The sequence below is a fragment of the Spea bombifrons genome, chromosome 7 (genome assembly GCF_027358695.1).
Source record: "Spea bombifrons isolate aSpeBom1 chromosome 7, aSpeBom1.2.pri, whole genome shotgun sequence".
Taxonomy (NCBI): Eukaryota; Metazoa; Chordata; class Amphibia; order Anura; family Pelobatidae; genus Spea; species Spea bombifrons.
The window spans coordinates 38,782,350-38,804,094 of record NC_071093.1 but is presented as its reverse complement, the minus strand read 5'-3'; the positions used below and the strand labels follow the sequence as shown (position 1 = coordinate 38,804,094).

The 21,745-nt window shown below is 38.4% G+C and overlaps 1 protein-coding gene across 1 annotated transcript in view; it reads right to left on the bottom strand.

The window, feature by feature from the left end:
- Positions 1-18,820, bottom strand: part of FAM20C (FAM20C golgi associated secretory pathway kinase) — a 67,313-nt gene extending 48,493 nt beyond the window's left edge. The window contains exons 1-3 of the mRNA XM_053472320.1: positions 17,465-18,820; positions 15,216-15,403; positions 2,052-2,130 (exon numbers count right to left, since the gene is read on the bottom strand). Coding sequence (XP_053328295.1) covers positions 2,052-2,130; positions 15,216-15,403; positions 17,465-18,018 — 821 coding nt within the window. The 5' untranslated portion in view covers positions 18,019-18,820. The remainder of the gene's footprint in view (positions 1-2,051; positions 2,131-15,215; positions 15,404-17,464) is intronic.
- Positions 18,821-21,745: the final 2,925 nt, after the last annotated feature.

Below are 21,745 nucleotides of genomic sequence, written 5' to 3'. Positions count from 1 at the left end.
AAATAGGCAATGATAATATTTCACAGAGCCTTGTGTCTCATGAGCTGGATGTATTGACATATGCAATGTTTGCGTGAAATATTAGTAGGTTTTTCACACTTCTCGACTTCATCAGGCGCTTCTGTATTTTTAGGGTGAATAATCCAAGTAAAACTATGCTTTGAGAAGTATTTATAGCCATGAAAGATATCCGAATAGAACCTATTGTGATACGTTGCTTAGAAAAATGCAGAATGCAGATCAAAAACAAGATGATAGGCTGTGATTTTTATACACGAATTAAAAAAAAACAGAAGATAAGGTTTGGAATTGGGCCCACGGAGAATAACTGTAATGTTCTGCATTTGGGCTGCCACTAAAACGCTCAATAATGATCCATCTCTTTTTTTTAAAATGTCAATAAGTTCGATAAAATAGAGCCTCTTTGTTCTTATATCAGTAGATCAGGCACAGCCTGCCTCACTTCAAAGCAATATTAATTTTACAAATAATACCCTTCCATTATAGGGTTTTTTTTATCAAAGGTGGTGTTTTCGAAAAAATATTATTTAAGATCGCTAGCATGGGTTATGCAAATAAACCGTAACAGATTTGTTATTTTATTATTTTAAGAAGTTTTTTTTATTTTTCTAACAGCAACCTATCAGTATCTGCTTTTGCATCACATGGTAATTAAGTATTCCTAAAAATATTATGAATGAAGCAAATCATTTCACATGATTAAAGAATAAACATTCAACAGTACTAGGGATGAGGGTCTCAGTGCTGATTGTATTTATAGAAAGGGATTAACTTCAGCACAGTAGCTCCAACAGCACTTCTAAGAACATACATAGTTCTTCTTAGCTCTCCTTGCACATTATTCTAAAAAATACTCTGAGACCTAAAGCCTTTTATTGGTGAGGCTGTGACTTTGAGATATCTTCAGCCAATATGCCCCCCCCACACCAAAATAAGTAGGAGATTAAGAGCCCCCCCCCCTTATTCAAACCGAGCAAACCCAACATTCTGATCAAAAATAAGATTGATATTACTTTGTGGGACAGACATTACATGTGAATCTTCTAAAGAACTACAGGCAAAACTGAGTGTTTAGATGATACTTTGATTGGCCCAACATAGAAAAAGATGTAAAGTTACAATAGATTTTGAGACCAAAGAGATCTCTTTCTCAGCTGGTAGAGACTTCTGAGGTTCATAAAGTTCGTGACTCTATATTTTTCTTTACTTTGGCCAAATTAAAGCTATCAACACTCTATCTTCTCTTTGGCTAATATGGCTATATCAATTTTCCACTTTCACAAAAACAACAATAAATAAAACTGGTCGATAAACAGTATGTTCTACTTGAAACAGGAAGACACGGTGTTAACTTTTGCATTAATGAAAGCAGAATACTTGCTACTCTAAATCTTCACATGGAAAGGTCAGTGTTGGCTTCTGCTTATTAACGCCTACCCAGTTGGTCATGCCAAAAACGCTCCATCGTGGTCATCGTGGTCAGGACACATATCTGTACTGCTGATCTTTCCAGCACTGACTGGCATTATTATTAGGGGGATTTTGCTGACTGATTTTTGTTTCCTAAAGCCAAAAGAGTTGACGGTAAGGATATTACAACACACGTGGAGGAGTCATATTTTCCAAGGCTGCATGACTTCACACCAGTCATTGGCAACATTTGGATTGTTTGTTAAATGAGACGAAGAGCGGCAGCGAGGAAGGAAGAATTTTCCATCTTGGAAAACACTGTGAGCATGAATCAGACAGGAAGCCCGGTGTGGGAATTTACGAGATAGGCAGACCAGTCATTACCCCATGTTCTTAGAAATCAAATCTAAGACTAGCCGTTCTGCAACAACGCGCCGTGATGGACCTCAGAGCAAACCTACATTTTAACCCAATACCAGTTGGTGGTAGGAGAGTACTAAATGGGCCACTTGCCTCCTGTTGAAGTTTTATAGATACGTGTATGCAGATTTTACTTAATTGTTCACTACAACATCATTTATTATCACTATATTAAAACACATTTAATGACTATTACTTACTTCATAGGTTTAAACAACGCTTGACCGTAATTGTGAAACGTCATGATTAGCTTCAGTTGCGTACCTCCAGACTTCATAGCTATCGGTAAGAAAGAAAAAAATAATCATTAATACGGGCTCAGTTTCTGTCTTTATATCAGGTACAATATTTTCAATATCTTGAATTATATTTAATATAAGTTTTTGAATTACAATAGTCATATATAGTATAGTTATAGATATTCTATCAAAGCAGTAGGAGATCGTACGAACTGGGGTGTTTAGGGGTATGGGGACGAAAAACTGCATATACAAATTGTTTTCAATCTCATCACCCCTTCTTTCCATGGCGGGTCTAACCCATCAGCTTCAAGGGAGAAGCAAAAAAAAATGGGGAGGGATAACCATGCTAACCCCTTATTAGCATTTAGATAAGCAATGGCATTTCTTCTTTTACATGTCGGTAATCTGTATACCCCAACACAAATACATATTATGTACCCTGTATTTGCATTTAGATAAGCATAATAATAATATTAAGCATTTCTTCTACCCCAATAAAGAGATATATTACATATACTGATACATGTATGCACTGTAAAAGGTACCGGTTCGCTTTAAGACAGTAATGGATTTGCACGGCATTAAATAGTATATGGATTGGAAGACTCTTTCTAGACTTGTTACAAAGATTTGCTAAACAGCACATTACCAGCCTGCTGTAATGTCGTGTTTCCAGACACATTTTGCAGAGACGTACGCAGTCCCTATTACACATAGAAAGTACCCTTTGATTTCTAGCTAAAACATGTCTTATGCTGCCTGGAACCTGCTGACACCCCCAGCTGATTGCGATTTACTTGAAAAGTAGTGTTTATTTCTCAGAAAACTATCATTACGGATGATTGGGTAGTTTAAAACATAATTATCTGTTTTCATATGCGGAGCACATGCTTTAAACAAGCGTTCCTGCAAGATATGCTTTTAACAGTTCTAGTATGCCAAACACCACGTGTGCCGGCTATGTCGCAACATAACAGACTCAAAGAAGACCGGGATGGTATAAATGGCATTAGCACAATAAGATTACTCCCAATCCTAATTCTTACAGAAGTACAATATGCTGTATATACAGTATATTATAAATATGGACTCTATCATTTTGTGTTGACTGTATGTAGGAGCTACCATATTGCGACATCACGCTTTAAGTTTTTGCTGTCCACCTGGAGAGTGATCAGAATAACATTGAGCATCTGAGTGGTATAGCATCGCCTTGTAGTACATTCAAGGTTGTAAGCGCTCTCTACGGGTATAGCATGATACGCATCCCATGAAAGCAAACAGAATTCAAATTCAATCTCGATATCAACGTCAAATTTGACAGCATAAAAGAACCATTTGGTCTATCTAGTCCCTTCGGCCCATTTGACAATGAGTAGGTCATTTAGTGAAATGTCAACCATGGCAATATATGGATTTGCCTACTTTGTTTCAGAATCTCTTTATATTATATATGACGCAGTGTAAGGCACCATAATTATCATTAAGCTCGATAGCTCAGAAACCGAACCATTGAGTCCTATACTGTGCCTTCTTACTGTAAATAAAACCTTAGGGCTATTAATCTAATATGGAATTCCGTGGAAATGGTGTACAAACACAGCCAGGGATGATCATTCTATTAGGTCATGCAATCTGTGTCTAAAAGTCTTGTACATCTGTAATAAAATCTCCCTGGGTTAGATCTTCATAATTGGTATAGTGAATATTGTAAAAATACAGTAGTGTAAAAAACAAAAAACAACAACACTTTCCTTTAATCTATTTTATGGCTACTAAAATCAAGTGAAAAAATCCTTCCGGTCCAGTTTGGAGTGTGCGACCTGCGATCTATGTCTGTAATTTAGAGTTCCCATGCATTATTTATTTGATCTATACCTCCAATCCTGAGTTTGCGTGTGATTTTTCAGTTGATCTATACCTGCAAGGCTAGGTCTGTATGTTATTCATTTGCTCTTTATCTGCAGTTTCCATGTGTTATTAATTTAATCTATACCTCTGAAGGAGGGGGCGAGGTGACTCTGGGTTTAATTAGCCACGAGAGAAGGACTGTGCCAAAAATGATCTTGATAATAATTTCAGAAATACGTTTGCACAAGCATTCCGTGCGCGCATACTTTTGTAACAGGAAAAAAAATTGCACAACATAAGATTTCTGCGCACAGCAACTACTAAAAATTAGAGGGAACACCGTCGGTAAATCTGTTAAACGGCTTGTAATCTATGTCTGCTTTCCTAACAAAATTTTGTGTAAATCTCGATACCTTAATTACTGATTCATTACTGAAGAATCTCATGTGGATTGTCGCTTTTATTGACCTATGTTTTCTATTACATTGGCAGAAATTTCCCTAAAGGAATGAGAAAATAATTAGAAAATGAAGGCTATTTAAGATATGCTTTTGAGAGAAAAAGTAACCTGGATATGTTAGGTTCTTTGTCCACGGGGACGTTGCTTGTACCAAAACTTCCCAGTTGACTGATTTCAATAATGATTGACCCTAAGGCCAACAACAAAACAGGAAACAGTCGAGACTCCACAACCTACATTATTATTGAGATGTAGTACAACATCATCCTGGAAATGTTCTGTTCCGTAATAAATAGGGGGGAAAAAAAAGTCAGAGCAGCAAACTGACCAAAAAAAGTTTTAACTGACAAAAAAAAACTTTGAACTGGTTCGAAAAATTCACATAAACTAAAATATAGTTTAATTGTAATATTCAAGGTTAGAAAAAATACGTGTCTGCTGATACAATCAGAAATATTTAAAATGATTGCGTTTTAATTTACATATTTATTTTATTCAATAATTAGCGATGCTATTATATTTTTATTGTTTAATTGTCCCAAAATTATTTTTTTTTTTGTACATTTCTGGAAGTTTTTCTTTGTTTTCTCTATACATTTTATTCCATACACATATATATATATATTTGGGTTTATTATTAAATTAAATTTGGCATTATGGTGACACCTATGCCATGTGATAAGATGTGAATCGTGGTTTATGTTTTTTTCCCTCCTGTCTTTTTAGTTTTGGCAAATAGAACTGTGTACAGATTACCTGAATTATCGTGTCATGGAAACAGGACAAAATCGTTAAAAACATGTGTTCCTTTATGACACAGAAGCGACATTCTCAGTGCCTCTAGCGTAAAAAACCCTCCGCTTTGGAACGTATTCTCCTTACACATGTTATGGCATACACAGTATGTGAAATTATTCTTGGGCCCTTCTTGGGCTACAATCATAAATATTTCTCTCTGTATACTGACTGTTGTTCTCAGAACCCTGTGGTAAGCTCTGCATTCTCTGACATTTTCACATTTGACATTATTACGTTCACAAAAGCCAAAAGAAACCAGTTCTCAATTGATTTCTTAGCAAAGTTCATAGGCGTACAGTAAGTAGAATGAAGGCAGGATGAACAAGCCAAACATGAAGATCGGAGGAAGCAGGTGGGAGCATAAAGATATTATACTTCTTTAGAGCGACCTGCTTTACAAGCCAACACAAAGCAATTGTGCACCGTGTATAGTATTTCAAACTAGTCCAAGCAGTTTAGCGAGAACAATTAAAGAGTTAGACTGGTTTATTCTGTAGGTTTATCTCTGCCTGTTCCGGAAACCGATCAGAGCAAAGTAAGAACCACCAAAATACCTAGTGTGGAGCTTGAGACCGAGGAACACAAGTTTCTCAGCTTCCAGAACTGTCTGTTGGATAAGAATTCCAATGTTTAAAAGTCAGACCAGGACCACTGGTAGCCAACACATGTTCTCCATGTAATAATGGACAACGCACCCAGTATTCAATGGAACAAAAAACCTACTGCTATCTGAACACCGATAGACAACAATAATCAGTGATCTTAGTCATCCTGAGACCCTTTCTGAAGGTGTTCTTCAAATGTTCTAGTTGGATATAGTGTTTGTATTTTACTGAACCTACAAATTGACTTGAAAATAAGATTCTATGATCTATTCCACAATCCATTCAAACCCGTTATGTTAAGAACATGCTACAGCTATATTACACATACAATGTACATGGAAACGGAGATATTATAATAACTGTATATTTTCACATCTTGCGCAATAATATTATGTATCCGTGCTTGCCTAGAAAAAAATGTCTGCTTCTGAACAGAAGTTTATTCAAAGTTCTATTTAATTTTTCAAAGTGCTTCCAAGCCCCACAAAATTCCTCCGTAGAGATAAATAACTTAACGTCACTATAACATACAGACTCTTGAGAGCATTGATTTTTTTTTTTGTGGTGTCTGAACCCGCTGCTTCAAACCCGCTATAGCTATAAAACAGAAAATCTATCCTTCACCAGAGCTCCCTTAGTGGCAATTGAAGAGACTCTGCAAAAGCCTAAGGGTAAAAAGCGGGCGTCAGGAACTAATACGTGAACTTATGTCTTTCTTCATCGAAAAGGAAAGTTTAAGGAAAGTTTGAAGCACATATCAATAGGTATGTACTGAGGTATGAGAAAAAAACTCAACTGTCAATGGAGACGTTTGAAAATCAGGCCAAACTGGTTTTAAACGTGATATTCTACCCTTGAGGCACCAGAGGAGTCACTTGCGTTTCTGTGTCGTAGGAGTGAATGTTGATTGCTGGTGAAATGTCCCCATCGCAACTTTTAGCATAATTAACGTCACTTCTTAAAACTGGTGCTCCCTGTTCTACAAACGCTGTAGTTTTGGAGGTATTTTAGTAGCCTTTCACTCAAGAAAGCTGGGATGAGATAATAATCCTCTGCTGTTAAACCATATACTTCCATAGCAATTACAGAAAGTTATAGGTAGCTTTAGAAAACGATTTTCGTTATGCCGAAAGCTAGGGTGGCGACAGTTCCCCTTTAAAGCTTTTTATACTTGATACAAATGTCCCAAAACAGCTTCCTAGAGAGATAAAAAATTCACAGAACCACTTGGGTCCGAATCTTTTCGATCGATAGCAGCTGGCTAAAGTACCATTGGAGCTAAACTGCAATTGGCCACTGATCTACCCAACCGGCCCATTAACGCTATGCTGGACTGTGCTGAGTCGGCACATCCTCCACAGTATACTCGTGCCCGTTCTCTTGAGACCTTACAGGTAGGTGCCCTGGGATACGACGTCAAACCCCAGCACTCAGAAAAAGGATGGCAATGTAGGGGGGCTGCTGGTGGCACTACTTGAGTTAGGCCTAGGACAGCGCCGAAGATTAATATGCCACTGCCTTCAAGTGCTTCTTTTTGCAGGTGTATTCCTTTGATCGTATCCAGAAAAGGCAAAGTTTAGACTTGAAACTTAGATGTAACAACCTCTTGTAAACAATTCATCAGTCCCCCTGCATTAGACAAAAACAGTTCTAAATGTTGCCACCAAAAGACCCTTTTGCCGCATACTTGCACGTTAGCCTAACCAGACCTCCATCTACAATGGCATAGCTCTTTAAAAGCGTTCTGCTCCCTGAACCAAGATTAAGTGATTTTTATTCTAACCACATGAAACATTATAGAATCCAAACGGCTTTTGTTGGCTTGTTTTGAAAGGCCCCTCTTGTTCTCTCGTCACTACAATGTTAATCAATCTCCTAGTATCAGGCAGGTTTACGGCTTCCTCTCTCCATAAATAAATCAATGATACCGTATTTCACCAAGTTTCACAACAAGTTTGTAAAACCACACTTTCCTTCTCATATGAAAACAGCGCTGCTTATTTAACGGAAGAAGCCGTTGGTACAGATATATTGCCTATTGTCCAGACGATTCTGTTACAACTGCTCTTTCTAGGTCCTGACTGGTTTGAGTTCTGCTTAATTCTTACCATTAAAGAATACATTATTTTATCAATGTAAATAGAATTGTTGTAGCAAAGTTGGTGTTCCATTTGGATAAAACATTACTTGCACTCTTATGTTGGACAAGTAAATGATAGCATATCTAGAATTGTATTCTGTCTCCTGAAATTCAGTAGATAGGTGGAACAGCCTGTCTAGGTCCAGGGCAGGACAAATCCTGACGGCCTTTAGGATTTTACATCAGCTCCTTATATTTTATGAAACGTTTAATGATCCCTGAATGTACCCTTTCCTAGTTCCCAGTAAGACAGGAAAAAAAGAAAAAACGGGAAAAAAACAATATGTTTCAGTGACTCATCCAACCACCTGGTGACAATATTTATTTTCAACCCACGAAGAATCAAATTTGCTAAAAAAAAAAATGGCTGCCCAATTTAGCTTAGAAACTGATTAATAATTCTAGTGTCTAATTGTTATTTGATGAACCAACCACTAATGTTGCCCAACAAATTTAAAGATTCTTAGGACACGCAATTGCATATTCTAGTCTGCCTATGGCTAGGTAGCATTTGGACCTCTTCACCAGAAGCAAATTGCTCTACTGGGCTCTCACTGAGCCAACTGGGGAGATCAGTACTCTACGGATGTATCTCCAACCATCTAAATAGCACCATGTGTGAAGAAGATGGGCAGAGGACGAGAAGATGGTAGGGCTGGGCGACATGCCTTGGAAAGCAACCTCCATAAATACATAACTGACCATATGTCCTCTTATAAGGCATAACTATTAGTGTAAATAGCCTTAATTGATCAAATATATCTGAAGTCCTTGAGAACTCCTTCCCAGCACGCATATCATAAATCCATGGTCCATGCTGCAGGGCCCATTCCTGTCTTTGCTGTTCTTATCTGATTCAAACAGAAAACAGTTCAGCCCCCGTGCCATAGTGAATTAATGTTTGCGGAGTGTGTGTTAGTCAAATATGTTATGTACTATTAACGTATCTTGTCTTTATCAGGGAGTTAATAAAGAGATACAAAGGGCATGGAGCAAAAAGGTACATTGGCCTCATGGACGGGGTAACAAAAGATAACAGAAGAAGCTAAAATATACTGAAGCCCCTTTAAGATTCTTAATCGTAGTGAAATCTTATTCAGTTCACCGGATCTCAGCATGGACATACAAACAATAATTTCTATGGCATTTGTGTGATAATAGAATTACACTTAATTGTTAAATTCTAAAACAATTATAAGAGATCAATAGAAGAAAACGTTAAGCAATTGCTATGTTAGGAGCCAGAGATTTGTCCTGCCCTACCAGGATAACGAAGGCAAAAAAAGGTAATGCGGATTAAAGAAAAGTGAAGGTAATAGAGTAATCGGGATTAAAACGGAATGATGTTTCAGGATTAAAGACATTCATTACAGACGGTTAAAGTCAAACGGGTATTTTTGGTTAGCAAGCTGGAGTCGAAAGGATTCACTTGGCTTACAGAAGCGAAGTGAGGGGCTAATTAGGATTCTAGCAAAGTAAAAGATATATTATGCTTTCACGTACAAACAGAAGAATGATACATTTTGTAGCTGTATATATGTAAAGAAGATGTATATAGCTGTTACTTGTTCAGGAAGGAAAGTTATATAATATTTCAGTCTCTTTTACAGATTTAAGGAAGGACAGACCTCTGAGGTCCAGAAAGTTTATGAAAATGTACACCTTTTTCTTTGTTGACCAAATTAAATGTAAAAGTATAGACTCTATAAAGAAATGTAATTAGATGGGACATATAGTGAGGGCACATTTTTTTCAGATCCATTAAGATCTTTTTAAGTTAGTATTGCTTATTGACGAACCTGAGGGGCAACAGGTCAATGCCCCCCCCCCGAGATAGACTTACCTCTATCTCCCTTATTTCCACGAGGAGGCAAGGTTAAGTGAGGTCCAGGGGAACATCCAGAGCCTGACCTTTTTAAGGGGCACTCACACTAACACACAAGCAGAAACTAATATATCCAGACACACACTTTCACTAAAATACCCAAACTCACACGCTACTATACTCAAAGATTTGTGTTCACACACTAAAATACCAACACACACGCTAACATATCAGAAGACACATAACACACAGTAGCACACAGTAACATACCTATACACACTTTCACTTACACACGCTAGCACACCCAGTCATCCACACTAACATATCCAAAGACACTTGTTCACATACTAACATACCCACACAAACACACATCAACATACCCACACAAAGACACATCATACCCACACAAACACACATCATACCCAGACAAAGACACATGTTCACACACTGACGTAACCAGACGCACATACTAACACACCCTAAGACACATATTCACACAATAGCATTCCCCATCACACACATCCTAACAGGATTACATGGGTAAAACTCTAAAATGTAATGAGGAAGGTGGGAGCCATCCTGATGGCTTTCTGTGATGCACAAACTTGGCCAGGTTTCCCGCATACAATACATTATTACAAGGAACACAATCTATAGTTACACCGAGTGAAATGAATAAGACCTGGCAGTCTGTCTCCACTTGAAGAACCAGTTTCAGAGGTATGATAGAATATACTAGTCCACTGGTTAGATAAATATTTTTACTTTGGCAAACAACCTAAGGCTTAAATTATCACCGTCTGCGTAGGGCAACATTTTATCTTATATTCTACAAAAAACATGTTTCATTATTACAGTTACAATACAGAGACTTCACTGGGCTTTGGGAGATGTCTCTTATCTGTTTAACCATTTAGTATTTTAACTTTATCGAAAGGTTTCGGGGGGGGGGTCTCAAAAGATAAGTAGACTTTGTCAATTAGATTCTAATTAGTTGAAACAAGATACATACCTCCCAACATTAAATTACCAAAGCTGGAATACTTTGGTTTTATCTAGGTGTGGTTAAAGGTGTGGGTAGTTTATCCAAGCTTTCCATACGGCTTTGTGGTCTGTCGATAGCTATTGTAAACGAGTAAGATATCATAGGAACGCAGAATTTGACGGCAGATAAGAGCTGTCTAGTCTGCCCGTTTTTCCTGATCTAAAGACTCAGACCTTATTCAGTCCTTGGTTCTTATTTTAATTCCAGATTGCTTTATTTCTATCCCACTGATGTTCAAATTCTTCCAATGTGTCAAGAAGAATAATGTAGTTTTATGGCATTCGTTTATAGACTTTTTTCACTGTCCCCATTCATATTATTGTGACTTTTCGTCATTTGGTTAACTTCAAGAGTAGAGGGACTTAGTAGCAGGACGAATTCGGGCCCGGAATAGGACTGTCCCTCATAAACAAGGACACTTGGTAGCTATGAGGATTCACGCACTGGTGAAGCTTATTTGCTTCTTTAAAACCCTGTGGAATGATGATGTTTTTGGAAGGCGCTTTCTGTAATAAACTCCCACTCTTCACATGTGGCTGTTTTATATTAAAATCTAATTGAACAAGATATTCAGATGTCATATTGCAGAAACAACTACAAAATGAGATAAAGCAGGCAGCGCCGATACGCCTGCTTTTGTCAGACAGTTCACTTGATTGTTGCTCTTTTTCGTTGGCATTAGAAATCTTAAAAAAGAGATATTATACTCAATATATAATATACGATATTATGCTGCTACAGACATCTTGCGCTGTAACGTGCGGTCAGTTGCAGTTACTATTCAATCCAGATTTCCCAACATTATAGCTTTTTAAGAATTGTAGATATATTTTTTCCTGCAGTCAGTATGAATAAAGAATGGAGAATGGACTTGGTCATAATGAAGTCACTTCCATCTTGATTTCCATCATGGCTGTTTAGCTTGAAGTATAGTTGTGTACCATACTGCCAACATTTCAGGTGTCCAAGTCAAAACACCTTTGGTTGGGTGTTGGGGTCGGAGGTAAGCAGGACCATCCATCCACCTACCTTACCTGTCTGGCCACCTACCGGTGCTAAGCTGAAACGCGCCGTTGGGTGGCCATGTGGGAATTGTGATTGAGGTCAATGCTGCAAACAGCTCATGATTCCCACTATGCCCAAAAGTGGGACAGTGAGAGTGTTTAGCAAGACAGTGTCCTGAAAATCGGGACAGTTGGGAGGTATGGTAATAGTATGAAATGTAATGTTAACACCTTAAATGTAAATGCAAGGACCACATGATGCACATACCATATGAAATATAAAAGCAATGTCACCAATGGATTGTATAAGCCTTGTTGTACCTTGTCAAGATTATTTGGTCCATGCGAGTATTAAATTATACATAATGCTTCACCCCAGGGTTTTCACATCTACGTGGCATGAGGGGCAGCTGCTCCAGGCACCGCCAGGAGCAGATGTGACCTTAACTTGACATAAGAACCAAGAACCCATGTTACAGCTCTGCTGTACCCAATGGGTTAAGTCTGCTCATTCTGTGTCCTGAAGATGCGTATGATTAGGAAACTATGTGTGAAAGGGATGTGTTCTTGCCAACTGTGACTCTTACGATCAAGAGTGTTCGGAATAAATCATGTTTTATAATTTAAGTTCTTTTGTGATAAAGCCCCGAGTGTCTTTTGGGTGTGCCATAGTCAGCGATCCATAAACCACATCTACTCAGGACCATGACATCATTTAACTGGCCAGAAAATATAAACGTTCGGAAGATTTAAAGAGACAGTGTAGAATAAGAATAAAAAAAAGGAGCTTTTAGTAATCAGGGATACAAAGTGGTACAAAGTATAGTAGTGTTTCAAACATATGAAATGAGGAAGGGATCTTAAAATGTACAACTTGTTGGAGAGAAGAGAAAGGGGGGGTATGATGTAAACATTTAAATACACAAAGAGATTGAATAAAGGAGGAGAAACGTTAGAACATGAGGTCATAATCTAAAAGTAGAGGGTCAGAGGTTTAGATGTATCGTACGGAAGTTTTACGGAAGAGGGTGGTAGATAAGTGGAACAGCGTCCCAGCAGAAGTGGTAGATGTTGAGGGAATTTGAACATGCACTGGATGGGTATAAGGCTGCTGAATCTATGACAAGACCAAGGACTGATTAAGGGTTATGCCACTAGATGGGCCAAATGGTTCTTGTCTGCCATCAAATCCTATGTTTCTATGTTTCTCTGCATCTATACTGGAGTTCATTACAGATTCCCATTGTTCTTTTTTGCTTATATTCTATGTTTGCCATGTTCCGGTTAAACGTGTCTGTTTGAGTCTTCACGCTAGGATGACTATGGTAGCTTTTTCATACCGAGAAGGTGAATTTATACAAATTGGGATTTTTGGCTGCTGGGTAACATCACCGCTAAATGCATTGTTTATGGAATCAGCATCATTAACAGTCAGCGGCAGACACATCCAACATAGATGTTAGCTTCAAAAACGGCTTTCTCCTGACACTGTGCATGTCAATATATGCTGAACACACACACGGCAGATTACACGCTGCCGGAATTCAGCTGCGAACAGTACAAAGGGTAGTCTTGGGTAAAAAAAAAAAAAATGTGGCAAATTATTAAAAAAAGGATAAACAAAACTTTGACTTTTGTACGGTTATACCCTTCTACATCTAACAAAAATAAAGGCAATTAAAAAGAAAAACCAGTGCGCGTGCTATATGATGTCATTCTGGGTAACACCTTACCCCCTGAGATAACGTAGCGTAGCCTAAAAGGTTAATGAGATATGCTTCCTGCACCCTGTGTCGAATCTCAACACATCTGATCACAAAGCACATCTCGCTAGGATCCAGCGTACTTTCAGCACCTGCTAATTATTAATAATGTCTGGGGAGAGGTAATCTCTTAAATGGGCAAACTGGGAATCTTCTGGTATTGATATAAATTCCATATGTTCTCCAGTAGTGTTTGGAATCCCATAACTCTCGGTTACGTGGCGGTATCCATGGTGCACAAACCTGATGATCATGAAATCATCTTTATCTTGCCCTTTTTTTGCTTATTTATCATTGTTTCAGAGGTACGTGGCAGAAGGTGGCACAACTGGCAACATCTAAGTCGTTTTCTATCCTGAAAGGATCTCCCTTCTTCTGATTCCACGTTTATAGTGGCTGCATAGACCAATCAACAACAATCAGCAACTTCATAACAGGGGAGCGATAACTTAAAGGTAGACTCCGTGTATAGGGGAATCTGTGGGAATCATCTCTATACATAAGTGCTGTATGGGAAGAAGGGAAGCCTGCTGAGTCATCGGCAGCCTCTCTGTTAATAGAAATAAAATTATTTAACAAAAAAAGAAAATAATGCTGCCCTAGACACGTGTGAAGGAGATCGCGTTCAGCCAGCTCATCTATTGCAAGATCAGCCGGCTAGTATACTGGTAGAAAATCCCGATCCCTGCTAGCATGCAGGGATCAGAAATTGTGATGTCACAGGCGTTCTTCCCACTACAAATACAATGACATTGAGATTTATAGAAATATCTCTATTTTAATGCATTTAAACTAGAATAAATCGGATACTTGAGTACAAAAAGGTGCTATACTTGTGTGAACATGCATTATCTATGTAGAGTATGTTCATACCCTGTGATCAACTACATGGGCTACCTATGCCAGGGGCGTCCAACCTGCGGCCCTCCAGCTGCTGCAGGACTACATCTCCCATCCTCCTCAGCCAGCCCCTTAGCTGAAAGAGCATTATGGGAGATGCAGTCCTGCAGCAGCTGGAGGGCCGCACGTTGGACGCCCCTGACCTATGCTATGTACATGTATGTGCTCACTCCTCATCACTCGCCGGCTCCAGCAATGGTTCACGTCAGAGTTTGTGGACAGGAAAAGAAGACATAATAAAGTACTTGTCTGCATTCTTTATTGCTGCAGCTTTATAACGATATAACTTTCTAGGCTTTTTTTTTTCTCCTCTCCATCATTTTTTAGCAATAGAGAAAACTGTAAGAATTTTGTACGAAAACAGAAACTACTTAAACATACAGTTTACGCAGCGAGCGTGAATCAGGGTTTTTCGACTGAAACAAACAACGCCGGTTCTAAAAAAAAACCGACTTGTTTCGAAACAGGATACATTAAACAAAGAATGTGTATGTAACCTTCCAGGGAGCATCACATGGTTTAATTTATAACCGCAAATAAAGACGCAAGGTCTCACTTATATTGGAGCCTCGTGGGTTCAACGGTTAAAAGATTAACCCCATGAGTGCCAGAGGGGAGCATCCCGACCATTCAGGTATTTACAGCGCTGTCTGCCGTCAAATTCTATGTTTCTATAAATGCAGAACCACTGGAAAAGTAGCTACGAGAAGGTAGAAATAACATTCGCTTACCCACGCTGGTGATTTTTTGACTGCATAGGTCCTGAAGCAACCCAACGATAGCAGGATTTTGTCGAGAGTATAATTCATAGCGATTAATACCAATATGGAATTTCAACCAGTTTGGGTAGGAATCTACATGGGCTTCTCCGGTCGGAAGGAATTGCTCATCCCCATTGCCTTCATTAGCTACATTTTGCCTTAAGAAGAAGAAGAAGAAAAAAAAAACACGCTGTGAGTGCAAAGCAAAGGCAAAGAAGTGGGTCAGCGCATGCCCGTCTGTGGGGTTATTATTAATCATCCGTGATATAAAATATAATATGACCCCATGCCCCTGACAGATATTTCATTGACTACAACAGAGGCACACTTAATTTAGGTTCTTCATAGCTGCACAAATGAGATAATTGAAGTGCTGGATTAAAACGGTAGCTTTATGGGCTAGGCTGAAGACAACTACAACTCTCAGCTTGCTCAGCCACCACTCTAGAAATCCGGCTCCGTTTCAGCTGTTGCAAATCGCTGGCAACATTTTAGCATGTAGTATACATATGCTAGACTACCATTCCCATCAGCCTCATCCACTTATTTGAAAAAGCATGTCAAGCCAGGCCACAGGTTACATTTCCACCGAATGATGGCTACCTAGACTTAATTAGGGCAAAAAAACTGCATTATATTAAGATGTTGCGAAATGCACAGGGCGGTTGATGATGTCATCATGACACAAAATACTCAGAGATCATCATGTTCAGGTATTTTGCATCTTATGTGGATATAGATAGACCTAGATCTTTAAGGGTATTCTGGACTATAGTACAAATATAAAGCATCCCTATAGGGACGGGGATGTTCCCTTTAAATATATATAATATATATAATATTTGCTGTGATGAACTTTCCATCTTAAACCCATTGCTGACGTCATTTAATATAAATATAATTAGCCATAGACATGCTTTGGGCTTTTTACCTGGGGCCTGGTCCTGGGTGTAGCAATACATCTTAATTCACTATTATAATTATAGAAACCAGGAAAATGAACGATTGAATTAATCTTCAGGGACACAGCTGGTAATAGCAATCATAATTAACTACGCTCAAATTTTATTTTCAATTACCACGTATCCATAATCTAAGAGCGATTAGCATTATGAATAGTGATATACGTGCGGAATATACGGATATATCTCTATGTAATAATCTAAGCCTACTGTATATCAGACTACAAATATAGTACAATTAAGAGTCATTCTCGCCACAGTATAATAGAATTTTAATTTGTTGTTTTAAACTTTAGAAACAGTCTATTAAACATCGCACAGGTATATATTTTATATCTCGCAATTATCTGGTTTCTACAAGACATAAGTGTGTTACAATGCGGCTCTTTTGAGACAATAACATGTCAATCAAATGGCAATGGGTGCTATTTTAAAAAGCAATTATGGGAGTTGTCACCTTCTTTACTGGTCCCCATTACCCCATCTATAACTGACACCAATTTACCAGAGCCGCTTCCTTCCGTGTCAATCTCAACCTTTAAGGGTTAACAGGCTTTGCTTTGAATATAGACAATTTTTAACCCTTAGGTGAGCAAAGGCTAGGAAATAAAATGGCTTTTCTCATGCCTTCAGTGTTCAAATACTTAAAGTATGAAATATAATTTAAAAATACTTTTTTTCCCAGCTTTAGGTGTATATATATATAATTAGTCTACGTAATAGATGGAAAAGTGAACGTTTACTCATCTGTCACCTATTTTATAAAATTCAGCTCCTTTAAATTCTAGATAAAATGTGTTTTATGGCTAGTGATTTGCAAACAGGACTCTAGAGTTTGCCCTAATTATTGTTTTATATTAGAAAGCGGAAATTATTCCCTTTATTTTAATTGTATGCAAGGTTTACCGGTAACAAACCTAGATTCAGCTGGCATGGACCACTGAGCCACACTATGGAATATGTTGGCACTATACGAACAATTATATAGACAGTTTTCACAAAATCCATTACAAAATATTCACAGAATAATTACTTCCTGGATTTAAATATCTCTGAGATCATTCAAATTATATTACTGTCATACTGTAAATTACCCAACATTAAATAAAAAAATAATAATTTAACTTTTACCTTGCAATGTATTTTTTCTTAATATAATATTCATTAAATATTAAGGGCAAAATAGAGAACAGTGATATGCAGCCACAATCAACATAGAATGGATTTATGTAGTAAAGGCAGGTTTTATACACTTACCATTCTTGGTTTTCAGAAGCTTTGGGGTTAAATCTTATATCACTGTTGACATTAAATAAGACATCATCTTCTGTCAAGTCAGGGATATTACTCTTATAGAGAGGATGCTGAAACAAAGCAGCCAGCCTGGAGTATCCCATCCCAGGATGTATCTTTATATTCCCATCATGGATGAGCTGTTTACTATTCAAGTCTTTGATCATCTCACGTTGGTCCAGTTTCTTGAAGGACTCAGTTTTGTCCAAGACTCCTGTTATCTTTTCTAAGGAGTGGGATGTCAGATTAGAACTAGGATCACTGCTAAAGTCCTGTAAGATTCTCAGTGTATGTTTATTGGGCCAGACTGACTCAGCTGTGTTCTTGGGTCTCTGTTTACCCCATCCTTGTGAGTCCTCATTGAGATTATGAGTACAAGAACATCCCAGATCTCCATCACTCCTTGTAGCTCTCTTCTCCAGCTTTGGTAGTAGGTCTATCATAATATGCATTGTGCAAGCAACCAAAAACACCATTAATATCAAAACCCTAAACTTGCGAACTAGTATCATCTTCATCTTTCAAGCTTCAAATTTTTTTTTTAAACCACGATTCTGCAATAAACTGGATTGATAAAGTGCTTTTTCATGGAAAAAGCTGTTCACAAACATATACAGAAAAAAAAAGACAAAACATTCAAGGTTAAAATGTAGATGTTTATAAATAAAAAGTATCCATGCTCTTGCAACTGAATCAATAAAAATACAATCTTTTTTAAGTGGGATTGCAGAATGGGGTCTTCAAGATACAGAAGCTGGAATGTTTGTCTAAGTAGCAGCAATAAGGAATGTAAAAAAAAGAAGAAATAGATTGGAGAATAAATTAGCAGGGAAAGCAGATGAACACATAAGCAGATGAAGACAATCCAGAATGTTTAGCTGTATTAAGCACTGATCTGCTTTTCATCCTGACCCATTAATACAGAAGCAGGGCTGTGGTCTTCTGCACAAGATTCGGAAAACCATTGGCTTTGGAATAATTCTCCTACAGAGGGATCCACAGATCTCCATGCAATCAGGGTCCTGGTAGGATGTTGCTGTTTGTCACCAAAGAGATTTACTTGAAGCTGCAGCCAAGTGGCTTTGGCTGCCTGCAGACATTACTGCAACACAAGCTGAAATCTTGCACAGAGTGAGAGAGCTGCAGGATCTTCTTGAGAATCATTTGCTTTCTTGGTTCTTAGCAATCTGAGATAAGGGCTGGAGGGAGGCAGGTGGGGAAGGGAAGCAGAGGAGGAATGAGGGTAGAATGGGAAGGTCTTCTGGCAGGTGCAGAGAGGGAGAGAGAGAAAGCCTTTCTCCGCTTAGAGCTACACACTGGCTAGCAATGCTGTGTCTGGATCCAGCCTTCTGTGGGAGTGTTAAATATTAGAAGCCAGGCTGTGGAACCAACCTTCCCAACGTCAGAGTACAGAGATTGGCTGCATGAATGTTACAGAGATAGCAGCAGGACAGACCTCTGCTGGAAGGAGCTTCATTAATACACTGTATTTCTGCAGATCCTGCTAGGACAAGGAGAGGGCGTAAGATTATCAAAGGTTTGCACAGCTATGTATACTAACCTCTGCTTTTTAACCCAATCTTATTTGCAACAGTGGCATATATGATACACACACACACATATATCCAGCACTATATACACACACACATATATATATATATATATATCCAGGATATACATAGTGATCATATAAATTATACATATATATATATATATATACATATATCTATCTATCTATCTATCTATCTATCTATCTATCTATCTATCTATCTATCTATCTATCTATATAGATAGATATATAGATATATACAGTATATACATAGTAATTATATATATTATATATATATATATAATTACTGTGCGTTTAGAAAGGGGGCTGGAAGCAACAATTGATTTTGCACTGTGTAAGTACAAAAAAACAAAAACATATTAATGTGTTTAGTATTGATTGAATGCTTGGCAGGTTCGGGGCTAGAGAGGAAAATGTGGTGAGCCAGAGTGTGAACTGGTAGGATATTGAACAGCTGCTGCAGAACCTCTTGGGGAAAAGAGCTGCTAATAGATGATGGGATTTGAAAGGGCTAATTGCACAAAGGTGGGCTTCAGCAGCAAAAAAACAGTTTCCCCTCTATAACAGGATTTGGTCATGTTACTGTGTGTTGGTAAATGTTATGTATGTTCTACACTGTGCCAACCCCACTGGGAGATGTATCCCTGTAAGCAGGTATCTTTTTTTCTCCCACGTCTCAATGTCTCCCCGGTGACCATGTCCTGTTTGCTCAATTAAAAAGACAGGCAGTGTTCCGATTTATCGGTCCCATTGTACCTTCCCTTCTGTATATAGTTATTGGCTGCTTCAATTTTAATATATGTATCACACACAATGTGGGGCTCCGATTTAGTGGATTATTGCTCCCCACTGTGCGTTTAAACTAATCGGTGATGGAAGCGCATTGGTTGGATATAATGGAGGACAATTCAATTCATATTTCCTCTAGATAACATTGTTTTGCCCCATTTCACCCCCCAATAAAGTGTTTTCATGTTCTCCATCCTAAATGGCATGCTGTGTCCTCCTTGATGAGTTGGTTAGTAGGAAACCTTCGTTGGAGGAGCTACAATTTACAAGGAATAATGAAGGTCAGGGGCCCTGCAGTCAACCTGGTACCATTTTACCATCATTGTACTATCCTTTAATTCTGTTTGATTAAAAGGCTGCTGGAAAGCCAATAGTGTGCGCAGTGTGACAGTTACGGAGTAACTAATTTGCACCAACACTCTCATGATGTAGCCGCTCTGTAATGCGAGTTTACAATAGGTAGATTTGGTGTTATTCAACAATAAGGTATAGTCACAGCCACGGGGATTATTCCTCCTCTGCAAAACAGAATCACCGGAATAGCAGGATGGCCCACAATTTGACTCTGCTAATCCTTACGTACAGCATCAATCTTAATTAGTCCTGGGTCTTAGATAAAAGATAGCCATATGCCTATCCCATACGACGTCTTGGTTTGGACCTATGAATCCACTGGAGTTGAAATTCACTTGGCTGGCTTCAGCAGGCACTTATTGAATTTTATTATGGGTTTTACTTGATTTTATAGATAATAATTGAGGAATTAATAAACAAACCAAATTGTAATCGGCATTCACTTCATCCAAAGTTAGACGTCTCGTAAAGTATATATATTGTTGGTTGAGAGATGAATTGCTGCGGTTGAACAATAAAAACATAATTAAATGTTTAATATATGATGTGACCCTGCGCATTAAGCCAGGTTGATTACTTTTTATATTGTTGATTAGTTGTGTCTTCAATAAAGTGATGCTTATCATAAAGAATTTACCGAGGAGAACACTGTCAGTAACGTGTATCTCTTTATAAGTATAACATGTTCTTTCATATGCGTGCAGTTGGAACCGGGCACTACAATGCCCAGCATCCTATGTCTGTCCCTACCCCTGCCCTTGGAGGGCTCCCTCTCTGTATTGGAACTGGGAAGGCTGTGGGAACGGGGTTAACAGAGGTCACTGATCATTTTTATAGGTTTACACTGTATTTCACTTTAAAAATATGTTACATTTATAGTATTGTTATCATTATATTATCTTACCCCCCCACACACACACATATACACCCCATCATGGCTATGGTATCGGCCCCAGAGTATTACGTAGGCTGTATGTGCAGCAGAGAGGCTGGCTTCACATACTCTACAAAGTAGATTGTAAGCTCACAGGCGCAGTGTACTCTTCTCCTGATGTACCGACAGGTGTTAACATGTGCTGATGTTACTGTTACTTTTGTATATTGTATCCCCCTATAGTAGAGATGCTCTATTTAAGTAAAATGTGCTAGAGCTCCTGGCACAGTCTGTGGGAACCCAGGCTGAGCATGCGCTGGTGTGCTGCCGTGGCACGAAGAGGACACACACATAGCCACAAAGTTCCACAGTCACTGAAGGAAACCCAGAGACTTTGGGTCAAATCGGATAAGTTTCCGCCAACGTTGCTAGCATATGGGATCTAGAGCCATTTACAAGAAGCTGTTGATGTTACTATAAGGTCTACTGCTTTGCACAGAGAACAATTAGAAGGACCTTATTTACTAAATATTCTGTAGACTTAAGAACCAGGGCCACTTTCAGCACCATCCTGACAACCAAGTCCTTTTGAGACTTTCAGGGGACATCAGGGGTTGCAACTGATGGACATCTGTGTCTTTTTATGAAACCCAGTTAG